Source organism: Notolabrus celidotus, chromosome 10 (assembly GCF_009762535.1).
Source record: "Notolabrus celidotus isolate fNotCel1 chromosome 10, fNotCel1.pri, whole genome shotgun sequence".
In the NCBI taxonomy this organism is placed as follows: domain Eukaryota; kingdom Metazoa; phylum Chordata; class Actinopteri; order Labriformes; family Labridae; genus Notolabrus; species Notolabrus celidotus.
In genome coordinates, this window is record NC_048281.1 from 12,862,448 (window position 1) to 12,884,947 (window position 22,500).

The following is a 22,500-nucleotide window of genomic DNA, read 5'->3' on the forward strand; positions in this document are numbered from 1 at the left end:
ATACACTGGAGATCAAAATTAGAGAACAATCTACAATTTCCTATCAAGGTGACTGCATAGTCATATTTGAAATTATCCAAGCAGGAGTAAAAGATCAATATTTTAAATATATTTCAAGAGTTGAATATATTCTGAAGCACAGTATAAAAAACTTAAGTGAGATATTAGAAAAAGAACACTGATCAAAATTAGAGAACACTTTCAGATACCTCCCAGTTATTAGTGTTAATCTGACACTTGGTGCTAATGTCCTTGATTATCTGACAACCCTTATTTAACTGGCAGCCTAACTTCCAGTTTCACTGACTCTGCAAGACTCTCTAAAGTGACTGAAACCCTCTAGTAGCAGGTTGTCCAGATGAAGGCCAAAGGGGTGACCCTATCCCAGCGATAGCAAGACAAGTTGGTCATTCCAAATCTGTGATTTCAAGAATATTGCATCTTTACAACGTCACAAACTCATTCAAGTCTCCCAAGAAGGCTGGTTGTCCACGAAAGACAAATGCAAGAGAGGACAGGATAATGCAGAGGATCTCAATGGGCAATCGTTTCAACACTGCAGCTGGAATTGCTCGCTAGTTCAACGCTGAACAGTGTAAGGATCTGTCTCCTCATACAGTGTCTCCACGTTTAAGAGCATATGGACTGAAAGCCCACTCTGCAGTGACCAAACCTCTCATTAGCAGAAAGAATCAAAGGCTAGACTAACCTTTGCTGAGGAGCATGTTGTGTGGACAGAGGAGAACTGCTCCAAAGTTCACTTTAGTGATGAAAGCAAGTTTAATTTATTTGGGTCCGATGGGAAACATTATGTTTGTCGACAAATTGGGGAAAGACTGAACCCAAAGTGTGTAAAGAAGTCAGTGAAAGGTGGAGGAGAAAGTGTCATGGTTTGGGGCATGTTTTCTGCAGCAGGAGTTGGGCCTCTTATACAGCTACATGGCAGAGTGAATGCAAATGTTTAGCAGAACCTTCTTCAACAACATATGGTTCCTTCCCTGCGTTCATCACCCAATCAGCTGGCAGTGTTCATGCAGGACAATGCTCCCTGTCACACAGCAAAACGGGTAAAGCAGTTCCTTGAAATTGAAAACCTTGAAATAATGAAATGGCCTGCCCAGAGTCCTGATCTAAACCCAATAAAGAACCTCTGGACAGTCCCTGGCGACAAAGTTATGGCCAAGAAACCCACTACAGTCACCAAATTGTGGAAGGGACTGGAAGAAGAGTGGACCAAAATCACACCAGAGCAGTGTGAGAGGCTAGTGATGTCCTGTGGCTGCAGATGTGCTGAAGTCATTTGAAGCAAAGGCCTGTACACTTCCTACTAATTGTTGACTGTTGTAACCTTCAGAAAATGTAGTTGTCATCTTTTCCATGCTACAGTCATTGTTGTTCTCTAATTTTGATCATTGTGTTTTCTGCAAAATTAAGTTTTTTTTTTGTTGAAATGCCTTAGTTATTTTGTAAAAAAAATGTTCTAGTAGCATCGTATAGACACAACAAAAAATCCTTCAACTGTTTGGCAGGGAAGATTACATTATTGCAGAAAAAATCAATTGTTTATAAATCGTTCTCTAATTTCGATCTCTAGTGTACATATATACATTTATCATCACTACGGAATCACATACATACATCACTACGGAAAGGTGAGGGCTCCATTTCCCAGGGTGCCCTGCGGCTCGTTGGTCCAGGGTGGACCTAAAGGTGGGCGTGTTCAGTCCGCTGCATCCTCCTCATCCATGATCAGCATCCTGCCGTTCTCTGTCCTGTCTTGTGAACAGCTCGGTTTGTTTGTATTATCGTCCGTCGGTTGTCTCCGTGTTACCGGACAGGTCGGTGATGGCGGACGCGGTGGAGGGCGGGGTGTGCGGGGTGAAGGTGATGTGTCGCTTCAGGCCGTTTAACGAGGCGGAGCGGAGCCGCGGAGACAAAAACATCCCCAAATTCAACGGAGAGGACACGGTGGTGGTGGCGGTGAGTGAGGGGGGGGGGGTTACCGACACACCCTGCTACCATCTGTGAGCAGACAACACTGCACACACACACACACACACACACACACACACACACACACACACACACACACACACACACACACACACACACACACACACACAGGGCAGAATATATAAGCAGAGCAGCAACACAAAAGACCAGGAGACACAACCAAACAACAACCGAGGACAGGAGGACAGGAGGAGACAGGCAGGCAGGCAGGCAGGCAGGCAGAGAAAAAGACAGACACGCAGACAGACAGACAGATAGGCAGGGGGAGAGACAGACAGACAGACAGACAGACAGACAGATAGGCAGGGGGAGAGACAGACAGACAGAAAAGCAGGCAGGCAGACAGACAGACAGACAGACAGACAGACAGATAGATAGGCAGAAAGACAGACAGACAGATAGGCAGGCAGGCAGGCAGACAGGCAGGCAGAAAGGCATGCAGGCAGTCAGACAGAAAGGCATGCAGGCAGGCAGACAGGCAGACAGACAGGCAGGCAGACAGATAGATAGGCAGACAGACAGGCAGACAGGCAGGCAGGCAGACAGACAGATAGATAGGCAGACAGACAGACAGACAGACAGGCAGGCAGGCAGGCAGGCAGGCAGGCAGGCAGGCAGGCAGGCAGGCAGACAGACAGTCAGACAGGTAGCTGTAATGAGGAGTCCTCAGTCTTTTAGCACCGTGGAGAGAAATCATTAAAATAAAAGACTTATGTTGTTTTTTTCAGGTCAATGAGTCCCTGATTCAAAAAGTGAAATAACCCTTCTGCATACTTTAATAATCTGTTCTTATTTAATCTATAGTGAGAATAATTAATTGAATTTATAGTCATTTTCTGTGTGTGTGTCTGTGTGTTTGTGTTTGTGCTCTGATTGTTCAGCCCCCTCCCTGTAGGATGCAGTTACCATGGTGACAAGTGCTGTATTGACATCTTGAGCTGTGTAACTGAAGGACTGATCAGGATTTAGATCAGGTCAAAGGTCAGGATGATCAGGGATCTCAATTTATTGATTTCAGTGAAATCCTGAGGATGAAGATTTTCGTTATAAAAGTTTTATTTATTTAAAAAAAAAAAAAGTTCTTAAGAGATATTTCATTTAATGAATTTAAGTTTGACTTTTGAGTCAGAAAAAAACAAAGACTTCAGAGACTCACAGCTTCGACTTCTTTAATCACATTATTTATGACTGTCATGTAACCCAGCATATAATCTGACACTGTGAACTCAAAGATCAACCTGTGAAGATGACTAAGACTAAATGTAACAGGTTGTGTTTTTCTACTGGACTACCCTGGATGTGTCTCTATGACCCTGGTGTTTATTGTGCAGGAAGGGACACCACAACCACACTGAAGTTGCTCTTCATCCGGCTCTAAACTGCGTCTCAGGAGATGTTTCCCGGTGTACATCAAAATAACACAGTCATTGTGCTGCATGCGCGACTGCAAGGCTCATATCTGCAGCTCAGGAGACCTTTACGATATAACAATGTTACAATATTACATCATGAAATAATATTGTAACATAGCTCAACAAACGTGATCGTATTGATTTTAACAGCATACCAAACATAAAGAGTATTTTTTGTTTTGTACACATTAAAAATACCAAAAACATTAATCTTGTAAAGAGAGGAACGCTTTTTTGAGTGTCATACAACTACTTACAACATGAGTTTACAATATACAAATATAGATGTAACATCATATGTGAACAAGAAGAATGAACAGGGCCTACCTGGTGTAAACATCAAAATAACAGAGTCATTGTGCTGCATGTGCAACTGCAAGGCTCATATCTGTTCAATACAAAACAGGAGATTGCAGTCAGTAATGTGAGAAAATGGCCACGAGGGGAGCAGCCGACACATCGTAAACTAGCTAGCCTTAGCTTGTCGTGTGGCTAAAGTTCAACCTGCAGCCTCACGTGAAGGTGACTAAAGTTCAACCTGCAGCCTCACGTGAAGGTGACTAAAGCTCAACCTGCAGCCTCATGTGAAGGTGGCTTAAGCTCAACCTGCAGCCTCATGTGAAGGTGACTAAAACTCAACCTGTAGTCTCATGTGAAGGTGACTAAAGCTCAACCTGCAGCCTCACGTGAAGGTGGCTAAGGCTCAACATGCATCCTCATGTGAAGGTGGACAAAGCTCAACCTGCATCCTCATATAAAGGTGGCTAAAGCTCAACCTGCAGCCTCATGTGAAAGTGACTAAAGCACAACCTGCAGCCTCATGTGAAGGTGACTAAAGCTTAACCTTCAGCCTCATGTGGAGTTGACTAAAGCTCAACCTGCAGCCTCATGTGAAGGTGACTAAAGATCAACCTGCAGCCTCATGTGAAGGTGACTAAAGCTCAACATGCATCCTCACGTGAAGGTGACTAAAGCTCAACATGCGGCCTCATGTGAAGGTGTCTAAAGCTCAACCTGCAGCCTCTTGTAAAGGTGGCTAAAGCTCAACCTGCAGTCTCATGTGAAAGTGACTAAAGCTCAACCTGCAGCCTCATGTGAAGGTGTTTAAAGCTCAACCTGCTGCCTCTTGTAAAGGTGGCTAAAGCTCAACCTGCAGTCTCATGTGAAAGTGACTAAAGCTCAACCTGCAGCCTCATGTGAAGGTGGCTAAAGCTCATCGTGCAGCCTCATGTGAAGGTGGCTAAAGCTCAACACACACACCTTAAGGAGTAACCTGCACCTCTTGGTCCATGAATGAAATCATCATCTCTGATTGTTTTTAATCCTTAACAAAAACAGAAAAGTGATTCTGCAGAAAATTATGTTTTAATTAATTTGAACACCTGAAGCTGAAGGGCGAAGTGAAAAACTTGATATTAAAGGGTGCCAACTTCTATTTTGACAGTCTGTTTCCTGTGTTTCAGGGGAAACCCTACGTGTTTGACACAGTCTTCACCCCCAACACTGAACAGGTACAGGTGTATGACACCTGTGCACGGCAGATTGTTAAAGGTGAGTGTGTGTGTGTGTATGTATGTGTTTATTCATGAACCAACACTTTTCTCTCAGCATGTTTAATTTTTGTTTCAACTAAGTTATTTGAACATTTTGTGATTTGACACGATGGTGGCAGGAGATCAAGTAATGACAGTGTACCTTCTGTGTGTGTGTGTGTGTGTGTGTGTGTGTGTGTGTGTGTGTGTGTGTGTGTGTGTGTGTGTGTGTGTGTGTGTGTGTGTGTGTGTGTGTGTGTGTGTGTGTGTGTTACAGATGTATTAGGGGGTTATAATGGAACCATCTTTGCTTACGGTCAGACGTCGTCAGGAAAGACTCACACCATGGAGGTCAGTCTGCACCACTTTATTTATTTATTATTAATTTGATGATGTTTGCATGTTGTCATGGTTTTAATGATTTTAATTTGTTTGTTTTTTATTTATTTGAATGTTTTTAGGGAAAGCTACACGACCCTCATCTAATGGGAATCATTCCTCGTATATCTCAAGACATATTTGACCACATCTACTCGATGGACGAGAACCTGGAGTTTCACATCAAGGTAGTGAAGTTATCTCTGAACCAGAGTAGCACCAAGTAACAGTCAGTGTTTACAGACTGTATTAACACCATGTTACAGTCAGTATTTACAGACTGTAGTAACACTATGTTACAGTCAGTGTTTACAGACTGTATGAACACCATGTTACAGTCAGTATTTACAGACTGTATTAACACCATGTTACAGTCAGTATTTACAGACTGTAGTAACACCATGTTAAAGTCAGTCAGTGTTTACAGACTGTAGTAACACCATGTTACAGTCAGTCAGTGTTTACAGACTGTAGTTACACCATGTTACAATTAGTGTTTAAAGTTTATTATTAGTAAAGGTCACCTATACCTTACATTTAGACGGTTTATTTTTAGTTTGTTTCACCTCTACCTTACATATAGACAGTTTATATTATCTAAGGTCACGTCTACCTTACATATAGACAGTTTATTATTAGTTTTGAGTTTCCATTTTTAAATTTATATTACCTTTGAAGTATGACCCTTTTGTATTATAAACCAATTTGTATAATTGTGTTGGTTTAAATGACAGACCGTGTTGAAGTAATATTCATTATTTTGATTTGAATTTTTCAACATGTGACTTAAAATATAGAGTAACCTGTGTTCTCTTTGCAGGTGTCTTATTTTGAAATCTACCTGGATAAAATCAGGGACTTACTGGATGGTGAGGATAAAATCTAGCATGTTTATTATTCATATTTTATGAAAGGAAACATAAAACATGTAATATAATCAAATTAAAATGTAAATGAATTCTACATTTATATTCCTTTTTGACAAAGAAGAGCTTTTGTGGTGATAACACTTGATTTGTGTTTCAGTGTCAAAAACAAACCTCGCCGTTCATGAGGACAAAAACAGAGTTCCTTATGTGAAGGTAAATATCGTAAAATATTAAATATATGAAATTATGTGACAAAGACATCAATCAGTGCAGCAGTGTTAACACTCCATTATAAATATTACTGCGGCAGTATTAACACTGCATTATAAATATCACTGCTACAGTATTAACACTGCATTATACATATACTACAGCTTTAACACTGCATTATACATATACTACAGCTTTAACACTGCATTATACATATCACTACTACAATATTAACACTGCATTATAAATATCACTACTACAATATTAACACTGCATTATAAATATCACTGCTACAGTATTAACACTGCATTATAAATATACTACAGTTTTAACACTGCATTATAAATATACTACAGTTTTAACACTGCATTATAAATATCACTTCTACAATATTAACACTGCATTATGAATGTTCTACAGTATTAATACTGCCTTATAAATATACTACAGTATTAACACTGCATTATAAATATCACTTCTACAATATTAACACTGCATTATAAATATCACTTCTACAATATTAACACTGCATTATGAATATACTACAGTATTAAAACTGCATTATGAATGTTCTACAGTATTAATACTGCATTATAAATAGCACTTCTACAATATTAACACTGCAGTATAAATATCACTACTAAAGTATTAACACTGCATTATGAATATGCTACAGTATTAATACTGCATTATAAATATCACTTCTACAATATTAACACTGCATCATGAATCAGGGTTCCCACACGTCCTGGAAAACTTAGAAAACCTGGAAAACAGTTGACCAGTTTTCCAGTACTGGAAAACACCTGGAAAATGGGAGAAAAAGTAAAATGTCCTGGAAAATCACATATAGTCCTGGAAAATTATTCCAACATGGCTGCGTTTGACCTGACTCTATTAACAAAACACATCCCCATTCTTGAAAGTTGAGTGCACTTATCAATATTTACATTGATACGTTTTACAATACAAATAGTTCCAAGGGCAACTAAGAGTGCAAATGGTAGTAAGCATGTGCTTTAGTGATGGGAAGTTGGGCTCTTTTCAGAGAGCCGGCTCTTTTGACTCAGCCCCCAAAGAAGAGCCGGCTCTTTCGACTCCCGAACGGCTCTTAATGTAGGATCTTTTGTAGACGTATATTTTACCTTAATTTTGCAAAAACTAATGGTTTGTGTTGAAACCCCTTTTACGTACTCTGTTTTTATGAGAAGACTTATATTTGACCAATTGTGTGCATTTATTCTGTTACAAAATCATTCTCACCCTGATCCTAGGGTTATGATTAAGGTTAGGGTTTTGATTAGGGTTAGGGTTAGGGTTGTGATTAGGGTTAAGATTAGGGTTAGGGATAGGTTTAGGGTTAGGGTTGTGATTAGGGTGAGGGTTGGGGTTAGGGTTAGGGTTAGGGTTAAGGTTGGGGTTAGGGTTGTGATTAGGGTTAGGGTTAAGGTTATGATTAGGGTTAGGGTTCTGATTAGGGTTAGGGTTGTGATTAGGGTGAGGGTTGGGGTTAGGGTTAGGGTTGTGATTAGGGTTAGGTTTAAGGTTATGATTAGGGTTAGGGTTCTGATTAGGGTTAAGATTAGGGTTAGGGATATGGTTAGGGTTAGGGTTGTGATTAGGGTTAGGGTTATGGTTGTGATTAGGGTTAGGGTTGTGATTAGGGTTAGGGTTATGGTTGTGATTAGGGTTAGGGTTCTGATTAGGGTTAAGATTAGGGTTAGGGTTGTGATAAGGGTTAGGGTTGGGGTTAGGGTTGTGATAAGGGTTATGATTAGGGTTAGGGTTCTGATTAGGGTTAAGATTAGGGTTAGGGTTAGGGTTGGGGTTAGGGTTAAGGTTATGATTAGGGTTAGGGTTAGGGTTCTGATTAGGGTTAAGATTAGGGTTAGGATTATGATTAGGGTTAGGGTTAGGATTATTATTAGGGTTAGGGTTGGGGTTATGGTTGTGATTAGGGTTAGGGTTCTGATTAGGGTTGTGATTAGGGTTAGGGTTGTGATTAGGGTTAGGGTTGGGGTTAGGGTTAAGGTTAGGGTTAGGATTATGATTAGGGTTAGGGTTAGGGTTAGGATTATTATTAGGGTTAGGGTTAAGATTAGGGTTAGGATTATGATTAGGGTTAGGGTTAGGATTATGATTAGGGTTAGGGTTAGGGCTATGATTAGGGTCAGGGTTAGGGTTAAGATTAGGGTTAAGGTTAGGGTTAAGATTAGGGTTAAGATTAGGGTTAGGGTTAGGGTTAGGATTATGATTAGGGTTAGGGTTAGGGTTAGGATTAGGGTTAGGGTTAGGGTTAAGATTAGGGTTAAGGTTAGGGTTATGATTAGGGTTAGGATTAGGGTTAGGATTAGGGTTAGGATTAGGGTTAAGGTTATGGTTAGGATTAGGGTTAGGGTTATGGTTAGGATTAGGGTTAGGATTGTGATTAGGGTTAGGATTAGGGTTAGGATTAGGGTTAGGGTTAGGGTTATGGTTAGGATTAGGGTTAGGATTGTGATTAGGGTTAGGGTTAGGGTTCTGATTAGGGTTAAGATTAGGGTTAGGATTATGATTAGGGTTAGGGTTAGGGTTAGGATTATTATTAGGGTTAGGGTTAAGATTAGGGTTAGGATTATGATTAGGGTTAGGGTTAGGATTATGATTAGGGTTAGGGTTAGGGCTATGATTAGGGTCAGGGTTAGGGTTAAGATTAGGGTTAAGGTTAGGGTTAAGATTAGGGTTAAGATTAGGGTTAGGGTTAGGGTTAGGATTATGATTAGGGTTAGGGTTAGGGTTAGGGTTAGGGTTAGGGTTAAGATTAGGGTTAAGGTTAGGGTTATGATTAGGGTTAGGATTAGGGTTAGGATTAGGGTTAGGATTAGGGTTAAGGTTATGGTTAGGATTAGGGTTAGGGTTATGGTTAGGATTAGGGTTAGGATTGTGATTAGGGTTAGGATTAGGGTTAGGATTAGGGTTAGGGTTAGGGTTATGGTTAGGATTAGGGTTAGGATTGTGATTAGGGTTAGGGTTAGGATTAGGATTAGGGTTAGTATTAGGATTAGGGTTAGGGTTAGGGTTGTGGTTAGGATTAGGGTTAGGATTGTGATTAGGGTTAGGGTTAGGGTTAGGGTTAGGATTAGGGTGAGGGTTATGGTTAGGATTAGGGTTAGGATTAGGGTTAGGTTTAGAGCCAGAACTAAACTTAAGCATACAGAACCAGAACCAAACTCATGCAAACAGAACCAGAATCAAACTCAACCAGAACCGAACCAGAACCGAACCAGAACCGAACCAGAACCGAACCAGAACCGAACCAGAACCGAACCAGAACCGAACCAGAATCCCACCAGAACTGAACAAGAACCTAACCAGAACTGAACCAGACCCAAACCAGAACCGAACCAGAACCGAACCTGAATCGAACCAGAACCGAACAGAACCGAACTCTAGCAAACAGAACCAGAACCAACTCAGGTAAACAGAACCAGAACCAAACTCATGCAAACAGAACCAGAATCAAACTCAACCAGAACCGAACCAAAACCGAACCAAAACCGAACCAAAACCGAACCAGAACCGAACCAGAACCGAACCAGAACTGAACAAAAACTGAACCAGAACTGAACCAGACCCAAACTAGAACCGAACCAGAACCGAACCTGAACCCTACCAGAACTGAACGAGAACCGAACCGGAACCGAACCGATCAGAACCGGACCAGAACAGAACCAGAACAGAACAGAACCAGAACCGAACTGAAACAGAACCGAACCAGAACCGTTCCAGAACTGAACCAGAACCGGAAATGATCCGAACCAGAACAATACCAGAAACGAACCAGAACCGAACCAGAACCGAACCAGAACCGAACCAGAACCGTACCAGAACCTAACCAGACTTGAACCAGAATCGAACCAGAACTGAACCAGAATCGAACCAGAACTGAACAGAACCGAACTCTAGCAAACAGAACCAGAACCAACTCAGGTAAACAGAACCAGAACCAAACTCGAGCAAACAGAACCAGAACCTGAACCAAACTCGAGCAAACAGAACCAGAACCAGAACCAAACTCAAGCAAACATTATTAACGTCCTCAGGTAGGCATTGAGAAAAATCAGATGCCTCAGCTTGGATGGGCTGCTCCGATTTCTCCTCTCAGTGAGTATTTGCCCGGTCTTCAAGGAGACTCTCTCTGATGGAACAGATGTAGCCAGGATACACAGCCTCCCCTCCATCACCTGTATCCTATATCCTCACATCACTAATGTGCTTAATCTGTGTTGCAATTATGAGGGGGCCATGGACAATTTTCTCACCTGTAAGGGTCTCAAACTCCCAATAGTGAAAACAAACGGAGCAAAAAGAGCGACACAGCTGCACAGAAACTCCACGATGTAGACATCGCTGATCATAAGAGACATCGCCATGCAGGAAGACAGTTTAAACTTTTTAAATTTCTGAGAGATCTTCAAATACAGAGTGCGTCTTTACACTGGTGCGATTTTTTCAGAGTTTACGGTAACTCAAATAAAAAAACATGACATTTGCTTTGTTTTATATCGACCACTTAGCAGGATGAATATCATGATTAAGCAGGTATATTTTGAGTCTGAGTTGAGTTGAGAAACATTTGTGGCCATTTTTGTCATTCAGTATTTAGGTCATTAAAGCACTGATCCTCTGATCATTATTATTATTTAATTATTTAAATAAGGCAGCTTCCTGATTCCTTTGAAGGCTCTTTTGTTTTTTTCTTAGCTCATTTTATATTTTTTGAGAAATACAAAATTTAGACGGTCATAACAGCTTGATCATCAATGAAAATGTCCTGGAAATGTCCTGGAAAATGATCTCTGGAAAAGAGTGGGAACCCTGTGAATATACTACAGTATTAAAACTGCAATATGAATGTACTACAGTATTAATACTGCATTATAAATGTCACTTCTACAATATTAACACAGCATTATAAATATCACTACTACAGTATACTGTATTGAAGTGTATTATTTTGTGTGTCGATGTGTATTATTGTGTGTGTGTGTGTGTGTGTGTGTTATCAGGGCTGTACAGAGCGGTTCGTCTCCAGTCCTGATGAGGTGATGGACGTCATCGATGAGGGAAAAGCAAACAGACATGTCGCTGTCACCAGTCAGTGCCTCACTTTACCACTACTGCTACTTCTATTACTACTACTACTACTACTAATACTATTACTACTACTACAACACAACTACAAATCTGCTACGATACTTCTACAATACTACTACAATACTACTACAAAACTACTATGATACTACTACAACACTATAACGATACTACTACAAATATACTACAGCACTACTACGAAACTACTACAACACTACTACAAAACTGCTGCAATACTACTACAATACTATGATAATACTACAACACTACCACAATACTGCTACAAATATACTACAACACTACTACAAAACTACTACACTACCACAACACTACTACAAACTGCAACAATCCTACCACAACACTACTACAAACTGCAACAATACTACAACAACACTACTACAATACTTCTACAAATCTACTACACCACTACTGCAATACTGCTATAATACTACTACGATGCTACTTCAACACTACTTCGATACTACTACAATACTACTACAACACTACTACGATACTACTACGATACTACTACGATACTACTACAGCATTACTACAATACTTCTACAACACTGCTTCAATACTACAACAATACTACAGATGTTTTGGCTTTTATGTTGTGTTTTATCAGTTCTCATGTTTCATTTTGTAGCTTGTGTTTATCCCTGTCTGTTCCCTGTATCAGTTATAAATTATTCTGCGTCTACCTCGTGCTCGCCGTGTATTCTTTTGGACTTTTGGGATTTTCGTTTCTTGGACATTTCAGTAAGTTTTGTTTGTTCTTAAATCTTTTTTTTTTCCTGCACATCCTCCTTCATATATTTCATTGTGACAACTATGTAGTTTGGATAAATACATGTAAAGGTTGATGAGTTAGCTTTTGGTTGATTGATTGATTTAACTGACGGGTATTTGATAGATTGATTGATGTATTAGGTGATGTATTAATGAACTTTTGTTTTCCTGCAGATATGAACGAGCACAGCTCTCGCAGTCACAGTATTTTCCTGATCAACATCAAACAGGAGAACGTGGAGACCGAGATGAAACTGTCAGGAAAACTTTACCTGGTTGACCTGGCAGGCAGCGAGAAGGTGACACTGACCCCACACACACCTTACTGACCCAATATACTGATGGTGATGATGATGATGATGATAATGATGAAAATTATGTTGTGTGTAGGTGAGTAAAACTGGAGCTGAAGGTTCTGTTCTTGACGAAGCGAAGAACATCAACAAATCTCTGTCGGCTCTGGGAAATGTCATCGCAGCTCTGAGCGAAGGAAAGGTGAGACTCCTGATTTCCCACCATGGCTCATGCTACCAAAACATTAGCAGACAGAATGCTATCTGTAATATCATTAGCTTACAAAGCATCATGTGAAAGAGCCTTCAGCTAACACTGAATCAGCTAATGTAGCCTCAGCTCAGATAGCATCAGCTCAAATAGCATCAGCTAACATAGCATCAGCTCACAGCGGGATGTTTTTGTGTGAATGTTGTCTGTAAATCTGAAATGTGACTTTGGGTAACTGAAGAATGATGGTCATGAAAATTGTTTCCCTTTTCTTTTGATAGAAAACTCACGTCCCCTACAGAGACAGCAAGATGACCAGAATCCTCCAAGATTCTCTCGGAGGAAACTGTCGAACCACCATCATCATATGCTGCTCACCATCTATGTACAACGAGGCCGAAACAAAGTCCACGCTCATGTTCGGACAGAGGTATGTTACAGAGACACACCTCAGATATTTACATCTTACAGAGACACACCTCAGATATTTACCTGTTAAAGTAGAGAATGATGGGACAGAGGTGCGTTACAGAGACACCTCAGGCTCAGGGTTAGACTTTTACATCAAATCGCCCCTCCGTTCAGATTGTCTGCAGGAGGAGTTTCTGATATTCCTCGCATAACCTCTTTACTCCTCCATACATCCTCCTCAGAGCTAAAACCATAAAGAACACGGTGTCCGTCAACCTAGAGCTGACTGCTGAAGAGTGGAAGAAGAAATATGAGAAGGAGAAAGAGAAGAGCCACAGTCTGAACATCGTCATCCAAAAACTGGAGAACGAGCTGAAACGCTGGAGGAAAGGTGAACATTTCAAAATATAGAACAACATTAAACATTCAGAAACCATCATCATCATCATCATCATCATCATCACATTAATGTCGATATTAAACATACATAACTTTGCTTGTGTAGATATTTAACACACAAAGTATGAGATGAACACACGGCCCCTTTCCAGAAGTCCGGACGCTGTGAAATGCTGATCAAATAGAGTGTGCTCACACAGTCTCTCACATAGTTGGGAACCTCTACCTCTTCTTCATACTACAAACATTTGTCTACAATTTTGAACATTGCAAAGACCTGCATCAAAGTCACCTTTGTTCAAAGAAATCCCACCTTCCAAATGTGTTAATAAAAATAATCACGTAATATGACAGAGCGAGGGGGTTTGTGTTAAACACAAACTGATACTCACCAGACTCTTTCTGTTGTTTAGCAGCACAGTCTAAAACAGAGAGTGGCTTCTTCTTATAATTTTAATTTCCAAGATATTCAGTAGATATTCCACGACCTCAAGCTTTCAAAGCAAGGAACTCTCAGAACAGCATGACACTGAGTCTTTCCCTACCTGTCCAGGTGAGTCTGTTCCTGTGGAGCAGCAGCTGAGTGGCAGGAATAAGAAGAGCAGCAGTGACACAAACGCAGTGACTGACAGCTTGGCCCCGCCCCCCGTTCCTCTGTCACACGAAGAGAAGACGCAATATGAGACGCTCATCACCGACCTGTACCAACAGCTGGATGACAAGGTGAGTCTCACCTGTGACCAGTGGTGGGTAGAGTAAACCGAAACAGTACTCAAGTAAAAGTACTGTTACTTTACAATGATGTTTACTCAAGTAGAAGTAAGAGTACTCGTAGAAATAAGTACTTGAGTAAGAGTAAATAAGTACCTCATGAAAAACTACTCAAGTAGTGAGTAACTTGGAGCAGTATCATTTATAAAACTATAAAACTATTGGGAACGCTAATAACAATGTAAAGAGCACACTGTCTTTAATAAGGTGACATAACCAGGAAAATGTCAAAGTGAATGCTGTTAGGCATGGTTTAATGTCAAACATTGAAAAAGAGGCGCTGCACTGTGCACAAACTTATGTACCCGCTTTCATTTTTTAAAACAAGCTTAAACTTCAAACTGTGTCTGAGATGTCATCAGAACATGGGACATTTAATGACCTATTAATCTATAATATTCCAACATTACAATAAAACAGATATCTATGCCTTCCAAAGTTTCTGTTTTAACCTTTTAACTTATTTTCAGGACATCTTACTTAAAAACATTACTAAATATATAAGTTAGTTTAGAATACTTTAAAACATTTCTAACATGCTTTTTAAGATTAAATGTTAACCAGTATGATCCTTAGCTTACCTAACTGATTACTAACTGTAACATGCTTTTTAAGATTTAATTGTTCTATGTTGAAGCTCATGATTTCAACCTTTCAGAACATAGTACGCAGTGCATAATGTGACTGTTGCTCCTCGTCATTTGGAAGTTATAAGAGAGTCTGGATGTTGGGCACAGAGTAAACATGTTCCTCCAATGGTTAAGCAGGTATAACACAGCCTTTCTCCTCAGCTGTTGGTGGAGGAGGGGGCGGAGCTACTCGTCCGTTCATCAGTGTTGAGGCTATTTATAGCTCTCGGTCAGAAGGAGCTGCGTGAGAGATCAGCTGAATATAAAAAAAATAAAATGAAAATAAAGGAACGGTAAAAGTAGCAACTGGATAGCCCAATGTAACAAAGTAAAAGAACATCTTTTTTTGGTGATATAGTATCACCTGGATAAATATGTGAGTCTCACCTGTGATATCACCTGGATTAAAGAGTGAGTCTCACCTGTGATATAATCTGGACTATAATGTGAGTCTCACCTGTTAAATCACCTGTATCTTTTTGTAAAGTGTTCCTGCTCCAGCTCTGGCCTTCAGGGGCCTCCTGAGTGGGGGAATAATGAACATTTGCTGACTCATGTTTCAGGATGACGAGATTAACCATCAGAGTCAGATGTCTGAGAAACTGTCACAGCAGCTGATCGATCAGGATGAGGTAAGTCTCACCTGGACGCCATACCTCCTGTGGTGTGTCTTTAAACTACCAATTTAACCATCATCCCTTCTCCTCTTCCTCCTGAAACAAGCTGATGCTGTCCAGTCGGCAGGACTATGAGCGCCTGCAGGAGGAGCTGTCAAGGCTGCAAAAGGAAGGTGACTCGGCTAAAGAAGAGGTGAAGGAGGTACTGCAGGCACTTGAAGAGCTCGCTGTCAACTATGACCACAAGAGCCAAGAAGTGGAGACCAAGAACCGTATGAACCAGCAACTGAACGAGGAGCTCTCAACGAAAACTGTGAGTACTCATTCAGAAACAGGGTGCTACTGAAGGGCGGTAGGAAGGCAGGACATAGGGGAGGTAGGAAGACAGGACAGTAGGGAGGTAGGACATTATGGAGGTAGGAAGGCAGGGCATTAGAGAGGTAAGAAGGCAGGACAGTAGGGAGGTAGGAAGGCAGGACAGTAGGGAAGTAGAAAGGCAGGACAGTAGGGAAGTAGAAAGGCAGGATAGTATGGAGGTAGGAAGGCAGGAGAGTAGGGAGGTAGGAAGGCAGGACTGTAGGGAAGTAGGAAGGCAGGATAGTATGGAGGTAGGAAGGCAGGAGAGTATGAGGGTAGGAAGGCAGGACAGTATGGAGGTAGGAAGGCAGGACTGTAGGGAAGTAGGAAGGCAGGACAGTAGGGAAGTAGGAAGGCACGATAGTAGGAGGGTAGGAAGGCAGGACAGCAGGGAGGTAGGACATTAGGGAGGTAGGAAGGCAGGACAGCAGGGAGGTAGGACATTAGGGAGGTAGGAAGGCAGGACAGCAGGGAGGTAGGACATTAGGGAGGTAGGAAGGCAGGACAGTAGGGAGGTAGGACATTAGGGAGATAGGAAGGCAGGAAAGCATGGAGGGAGGACATTAGGGAGGTAGGAAGGCAGGACAGTAGGGAGGTAGGAAGGTAGGCAGTTAGGACAGTAGGACAGTAGGAAGGCAGGACATAGGGGAGGTAGGAAGGCAGGACAGTAGGGAGGTAGGACATTAGGGAGGTAGGAAGGCAGGGCATTAGAGAGGGTAGGAAGGCAGGACAGTAGGGAGGTGGTACTGTTTTTATTTTGTATATCATGGTCTTGTCTTCTTGCAGGTTGGTCTGGAGGTGGTTCAGAGAGACTTTTCTGCCCTGCAGGAGGTCAGTTCTCATTACAAGAGAAGATCTGCAGATATCCTCAGTCTGCTGCTCAGAGAACTTAGTGACATCGGCAGCGTCTTGGGGACCACGGACCTCAAAGCAGTAAGACTGAAACACCTCTTCTGCAATCAGTTAATCCTCATGATCTTTCACTTCTGCTGTTTCTTGAATGCAGAAACGTTAAACTATCTCAGACCTTTCTGTTTCACACTTTTAATGTTGCATCACTGCTAATGTTGTTACTTGATTTGAATGTCGCAGTTTTAACTACACTAGAGGTCATGAGGTAAAACTCATGGTTTGATGATTTAATTCAAATGAGATTATTAGTGGATAGGTGAAAAATGCAGGTGAACAGGTGGGATTACGAGATGATTATAATTCTTTGCATTTCAATAGGGCTAACGTCCTTTTCATTCTTTGGCCCTAACAAGCGAATCACATTTTGACAGAATGGTTATTAAGATGATAAAACCTTTCACCAGGACACAGCGAACACTCCTTTGAGAGAGCACAATCTACTCTAATCTGAGACTAAAGCTCTTCTGAAAAAGTGTAATCTGCTTTAATATGAGACTAAAGCCCTTCTGATGAAGTATAACCTGCTTTAATCTGAGACTAAAGCTCTTCTGAAAAAGTGTAATCTGCTTTAATCTGAGACTAAAGCTCTTCTGATGAAGTCTAACCTGCTTTAATCTGAGACTAAACCCTTCTGATGAAGTATAACCTGCTTTAATCTGAGACTAAAGCTCTTCTGATGAAGTATAACCTGCTTTAATCTGAGACTAAAGCTCTTCTGATAAAGTTTAATCTGCTTTAATCTGAGACTTAAACTCTTCTGATAAAGTTTAATCTGCTTTAATCTGAGACTAAAGCTCTTCTGAAGTTTAATCTGCTTTAATCTGAGACTTAAACTCTTCTGATAAAGTTTAATCTGCTTTAATCTGAGACTTAAACTCTTCTGATAAAGTTTAATCTGCTTTAATCTGAGACTTAAACTATTCTGATAAAGTTTAATCTGCTTTAATCTGAGACTAAAGCTCTTCTGATAAAGAATAATCTGAGATTTAAAACTATTATGTGTTGTTATCTGAAATTTGGGCTCCTGTGATTGAAAATGGATCTACTCAGATCTGAAGGTGTTCTGTGTAATAAAATCTGCCTTAATCTAAAATTTAGGCTAGACTGATAAAGTTTAATCTACAATAATCCGAGGCTGACACTCCTGTGATAAAGCTAAATCTCTCCGACTCTTTCTCTCTTCGACTCTCTCTCTCTTCGACTCTTTCTCTCTCTCTCTCTCTCTCTCTCCCTCTCTCTCTCTCTCTCTCTCTCTCTCTCTCTCTCTCTCTCGCTCTCTCTCTCTCTTTTCAGATGACGGAGGCGAGTGGTGTGATGGAGGAAGAGTTCACCACAGCTCGTCTGTACGTCAGTAAGATGAAGTCAGAGGTGAAGTCTTTGGTGAATCGCAGCAAACAGCTAGAGGTGAACCTGACAGAGAACCGGTGCAGAACGGAGGCCAATGAGAAGGAGCTTAACACCTGTCAGCTGCTGGTCTCACAGGTGACCCATTATGTCAGAGATTCACCTTATTAATTGAGGACTGAGTAGTTTACTATAAGGGTTGTCAAATTATTTATTTTTTAAATAATGATTAATCACATTATTGTCCATAGTTAACCTGGCATTGATTGCAAATTATTCACGCACATTTTTTTTCGATTTTATCCGATAATGTGACCCAAAGGGATATTTTCGATACTCTACCTAATACCCTACTACACTTAGCAGGAGGGAGTGGACAAATATAAGATAATTATTATTATTACAATATTCCAAAACAATGACAAACCCTGTCCAGAAAATTCTCCAGAATAACCTCAAAGGTTTGGCGTGCTCCAAACATAAAAACATAGCACTGCAAACTCAAGTCCAACAAGCAACAACAGCTGGACATACTGACCAGAGTGTAATACTAACACAATGTAGAGTTGAACTGAACACCTGTAAAGGTGTACCGTACCTGAGTCTCATCTCAAATGGGGAAAATATGGCCATGCTGGAGAGTTTGTAACAAAGACTTTGAGAAAACTTTGGCAAGGGGAAGAAGGGCTCTCTGCATCAGCTGTGAGCTCAGTACATCAGGAGCATCAGCTGTGAGCTTAGCATGTCAGGAGCATCAACTGTGATCTCAGTACATCAGGAGCATCAACTGTAAGTTCAGCGAGAGATCGTGCTTTCACTAGCCTTCCTCCAGTTCCTCCTGAGAGCTCTAGTGAAGTCATTTAGATGAGGCAGAGAAGTGGGTATGGATTTTTTTACCCTAAGACAAACGATATAGTTAAGGATGGAGGTGCTTATGGAATTAAATAAGAAAATAAACTAGTCTGTACTAAGTTCAACGGCCTCAATGTGGGAGTTTTTTGAAGAGGTTAACATTGCAGCTCAAAATACACGGGCAATGGAGGTGTTTAAATTGAGATAAAAACATGTGGAGGAGGTCGTAAGGCAGAAAAAGAAACAGTAAAAACAATAGCACAGTGATCAGAGAGGTTTGCATGAGAAATCTAAACATGATGAAGTAAACCAGTTGACCTGTCCTGTGTTTATTATGTTTACACAATCATTGATAAAAAAAACGCTCTCACGTTTATTGTTTGTTTCACGTTATGGATGGCTTTTTGTTGCAGCTCCAGGCTAAGATCGAGTCTTTGACAGAGGACCTGCAGAAGGTTGAGCAGAAGAAGAGGAAGGTGGAAGAGAGTCAGGACGCGCTGATGGAGGAGGTCGCCAGGCTCAATGCACAAGGTCAGTTATCTGACCAGCGTAACAGGGAACTGCGCCCTCCAATTGGTTGGCTGTTCTGTCAACAGCAGAACACCATTGAACAGATTAGAGAACATACCTGTAAAAAACTGTTTTATAGATGTGTGTGTGTGTGTGTGTGTGTGTGTGTGTGTGTGTGTGTGTGTGTGTGTGTGTGTGTTTGTGTGTACTCAGGTCAGATGCATGAGGTGACAGTGATGGACAAAGAAAAAGAGCACATGACCAGACTAAGAGATGCTGTGGAGATGAAGGTAAATCTCACTTTTTAAAAGTAAAACTACAGTAAGACAACAGAGGCAAAAGTGTTACTAAAGAAGAGGTAAATAAAGAGTTACTAAAGTAAAGGTAAATAAAGTTGTCTTGAGTTGATGTGCAGTCCAGTTTCTTTCCTTGTGTTTCATGCCTTGGTTTCTCCTGTGTTTATTCTGTATTAGTTATCCTTTGTGTCCCGTGTGTCTTTTGTGATCCATGTCTCTTTTTGTATTTTCTTGTGTTCCCTTATCCCAGTGTATCTAGTGTTTTCTTTTGAATTCAGTTTATTGGACATTTTAGAAAGTTTGTTTGTACCTTTTGTTCTTATATTATTAAATCTTTATAGTCTGCGTCTTGGGTCCTCGTCCTTCGTTTCTCCAATGTGACATCAAGTATTGCTAAAGAAAAGGTAAATAAAGGGACGATGAAGGGATGGAGAACTGAAGGTAGATAGAGGGATGGAGAACTGAAGGTAGATAAAGGGATGGAGAACTGAAGGTAGATAAAGGGATGGAGAACTGAAGGTAGATAGAGGGATGGAGAAACGAAGGCAGGTTTTTCTGATTTTTGATTGGGGTATTGATGGATTAACAGCTTTTTTCACGTATCGATAGACTGACTGAAATGATTTCTTGATCAATGCGTTGATTGATTGATTGATTTTTTTGGATTGTTGTTTAGAGAACTCTGGAGGAGCAGATGGAGAACCACAGAGAGGTTCACCACAAACATCTAAGTCGCCTCCGAGATGAGATCGAGCTGAAGCAGAGAGACATGGACCTCCTGAAGGAGTCAGTTATTGATTGTTTTCTAAATAGTCATTACTGATTAACATTATTGATGATGTATTATGAATACCAATCACTGGTTTTCATTAGTTATTAGTTCTGACATCTGGTCAGTGAATGATCATCCTTTCGATTATTGATGAGAATAACTGATCACTGCCCTGGTGTCTATGCCAGCAGTTCAGTTTATTTGGTCACTGTTTAATCTTTAACACCTGTGTGTGACAGATTCTGTTTTAGGATGCCATGCTTCATTTTGTTACTGCAGCTTTTTGTGCTCATCATTCAGTTTTTCATCCCCCAATCATACGATTATTTACATCTCCTGACTTTAGGATCTTTCTTACTCACTATGTTAATTTGCTCATAAAAGATGGATGATGAATGAATGAAAGATCATATGATGAATGATGAATGAATGGATGAATGATAATATGGTGGATGGATAAATGAATGAATGAATGGATGAATGATAATATGGTGGATGGATAAATGAATGAATGAATGGATGAATGATTATATGGTGGATGGATGAAAGAATAAATGATTATATGACGGATGGATGAATAAATGAAAGAGTGAATGATTATATGGTGGATGGATGAAAGAATAAATGATTATATGACGGATGGATGAATAAATGAAAGAGTGAATGATTATATGGTGGATGGATGAATGACTTGTCTCACCCTGTCAGGACACAGGGTCTTGTTGGGGTCTTGTCAGGGTCTTGTCTGGGTCTTGTCAAGGTCTCACTCTGCTAACCATACATTTTATCCCGCTTACTACCTGGCAAGAAACTTTTAAACCTGCAGCTACCGTCACCACCACTCATGGTTTAAGTTTCTTTGTAGCAACTGGTAACTTAAAGTTTCTCTCACCTGCTCCGCTTGTTGATAATATTGCTGGACAGGATCCAATATGAAAGTATTCATTTTGTTTAGCCTGCCGATTTAGCATGCTAATGGTTTTACCACACCTTACGGTCCATAGTGTTAACAAGCAGAAGCTAAATCTGCCGGAACTCTTTTCCGTGGATTGATTTGACATGACATGTGATCAGTTTGTCTCTGGTGATGCTCTTGTAGTGAAATTTAATAACCGCCGTCAAGGGGTTTAGACCAACCAGAATCAAACATCTTACATAACCGAAAGATCAGTGAGAGAGCCGGGTAATACGATGAATTATAGAATTAACACATGATGAATGAATGACTGAATCCTTGTTGTGTTGTTCAGTGTGAATCAGGCCGTGCAGCTGGAGAACAGGAAGCTTCTGTCAGACGTCGACAGACTCAGAGCTGAAGATCAGAAGAAAGAACAGAAACTCCAGAAACTGATGTAAGTGTGTCCCTCGGTGCTCACCGTACACTCAACACAACTGTCTCACATTTGAACAAACTGTCAGGTTTCCCATGTATATATACACTGTATATCTATACACACACACACACACACACACACACACACACACACACACACACACACACACACACACACACACACACACACACACACACACACACACACACAGCATTTTTTCATATATACAGTACATATACATATATGTGTATATATATGTACATATATGTGTGTATATGTATGTGTGTATATATTTATACACATATATATTTATACACATATATATATATATTTTCAGACTTTCATTCCATATATATCGAGTTTCATTCAATATATTCAGACTTTCATTCAATATATTCAGACTTCATTCAATATATAACTGAACGGCTTGCCATATATTTATACATATATATA

General features: G+C 40.5%; 1 protein-coding gene across 3 annotated transcripts in view; it reads left to right on the top strand.

Annotated features, from left to right (window-relative positions):
- Positions 1–1,707: 1,707 nt before the first annotated feature.
- The window catches only part of LOC117819815 (kinesin heavy chain-like), a 32,527-nt gene continuing 11,734 nt past the window's right edge, over positions 1,708–22,500 (top strand). Inside the window, exons 1-20 of one of the 3 annotated variants that reach the window (XM_034693292.1) lie at positions 1,708–1,980; positions 4,889–4,976; positions 5,235–5,308; positions 5,419–5,523; positions 6,156–6,204; positions 6,362–6,417; positions 11,463–12,309; positions 12,514–12,638; positions 12,730–12,834; positions 13,125–13,273; positions 13,497–13,645; positions 14,207–14,376; positions 15,617–15,685; positions 15,777–15,983; positions 16,814–16,960; positions 18,233–18,421; positions 19,549–19,666; positions 19,859–19,935; positions 20,618–20,727; positions 21,964–22,065. In XM_034693292.1, the coding sequence (XP_034549183.1) occupies positions 12,159–12,309; positions 12,514–12,638; positions 12,730–12,834; positions 13,125–13,273; positions 13,497–13,645; positions 14,207–14,376; positions 15,617–15,685; positions 15,777–15,983; positions 16,814–16,960; positions 18,233–18,421; positions 19,549–19,666; positions 19,859–19,935; positions 20,618–20,727; positions 21,964–22,065 (1,868 nt within the window). In that variant the 5' untranslated portion in view covers positions 1,708–1,980; positions 4,889–4,976; positions 5,235–5,308; ... (2 more) ...; positions 6,362–6,417; positions 11,463–12,158. Of the gene's footprint in view, positions 1,981–4,582; positions 4,662–4,888; positions 4,977–5,234; positions 5,309–5,418; positions 5,524–6,155; positions 6,205–6,361; positions 6,418–11,462; positions 12,310–12,513; positions 12,639–12,729; positions 12,835–13,124; positions 13,274–13,496; positions 13,646–14,206; positions 14,377–15,616; positions 15,686–15,776; positions 15,984–16,813; positions 16,961–18,232; positions 18,422–19,548; positions 19,667–19,858; positions 19,936–20,617; positions 20,728–21,963; positions 22,066–22,500 lie in introns of those variants that run through there. The other 2 variants (XM_034693290.1, XM_034693291.1) reach the window with 2 other exon arrangements.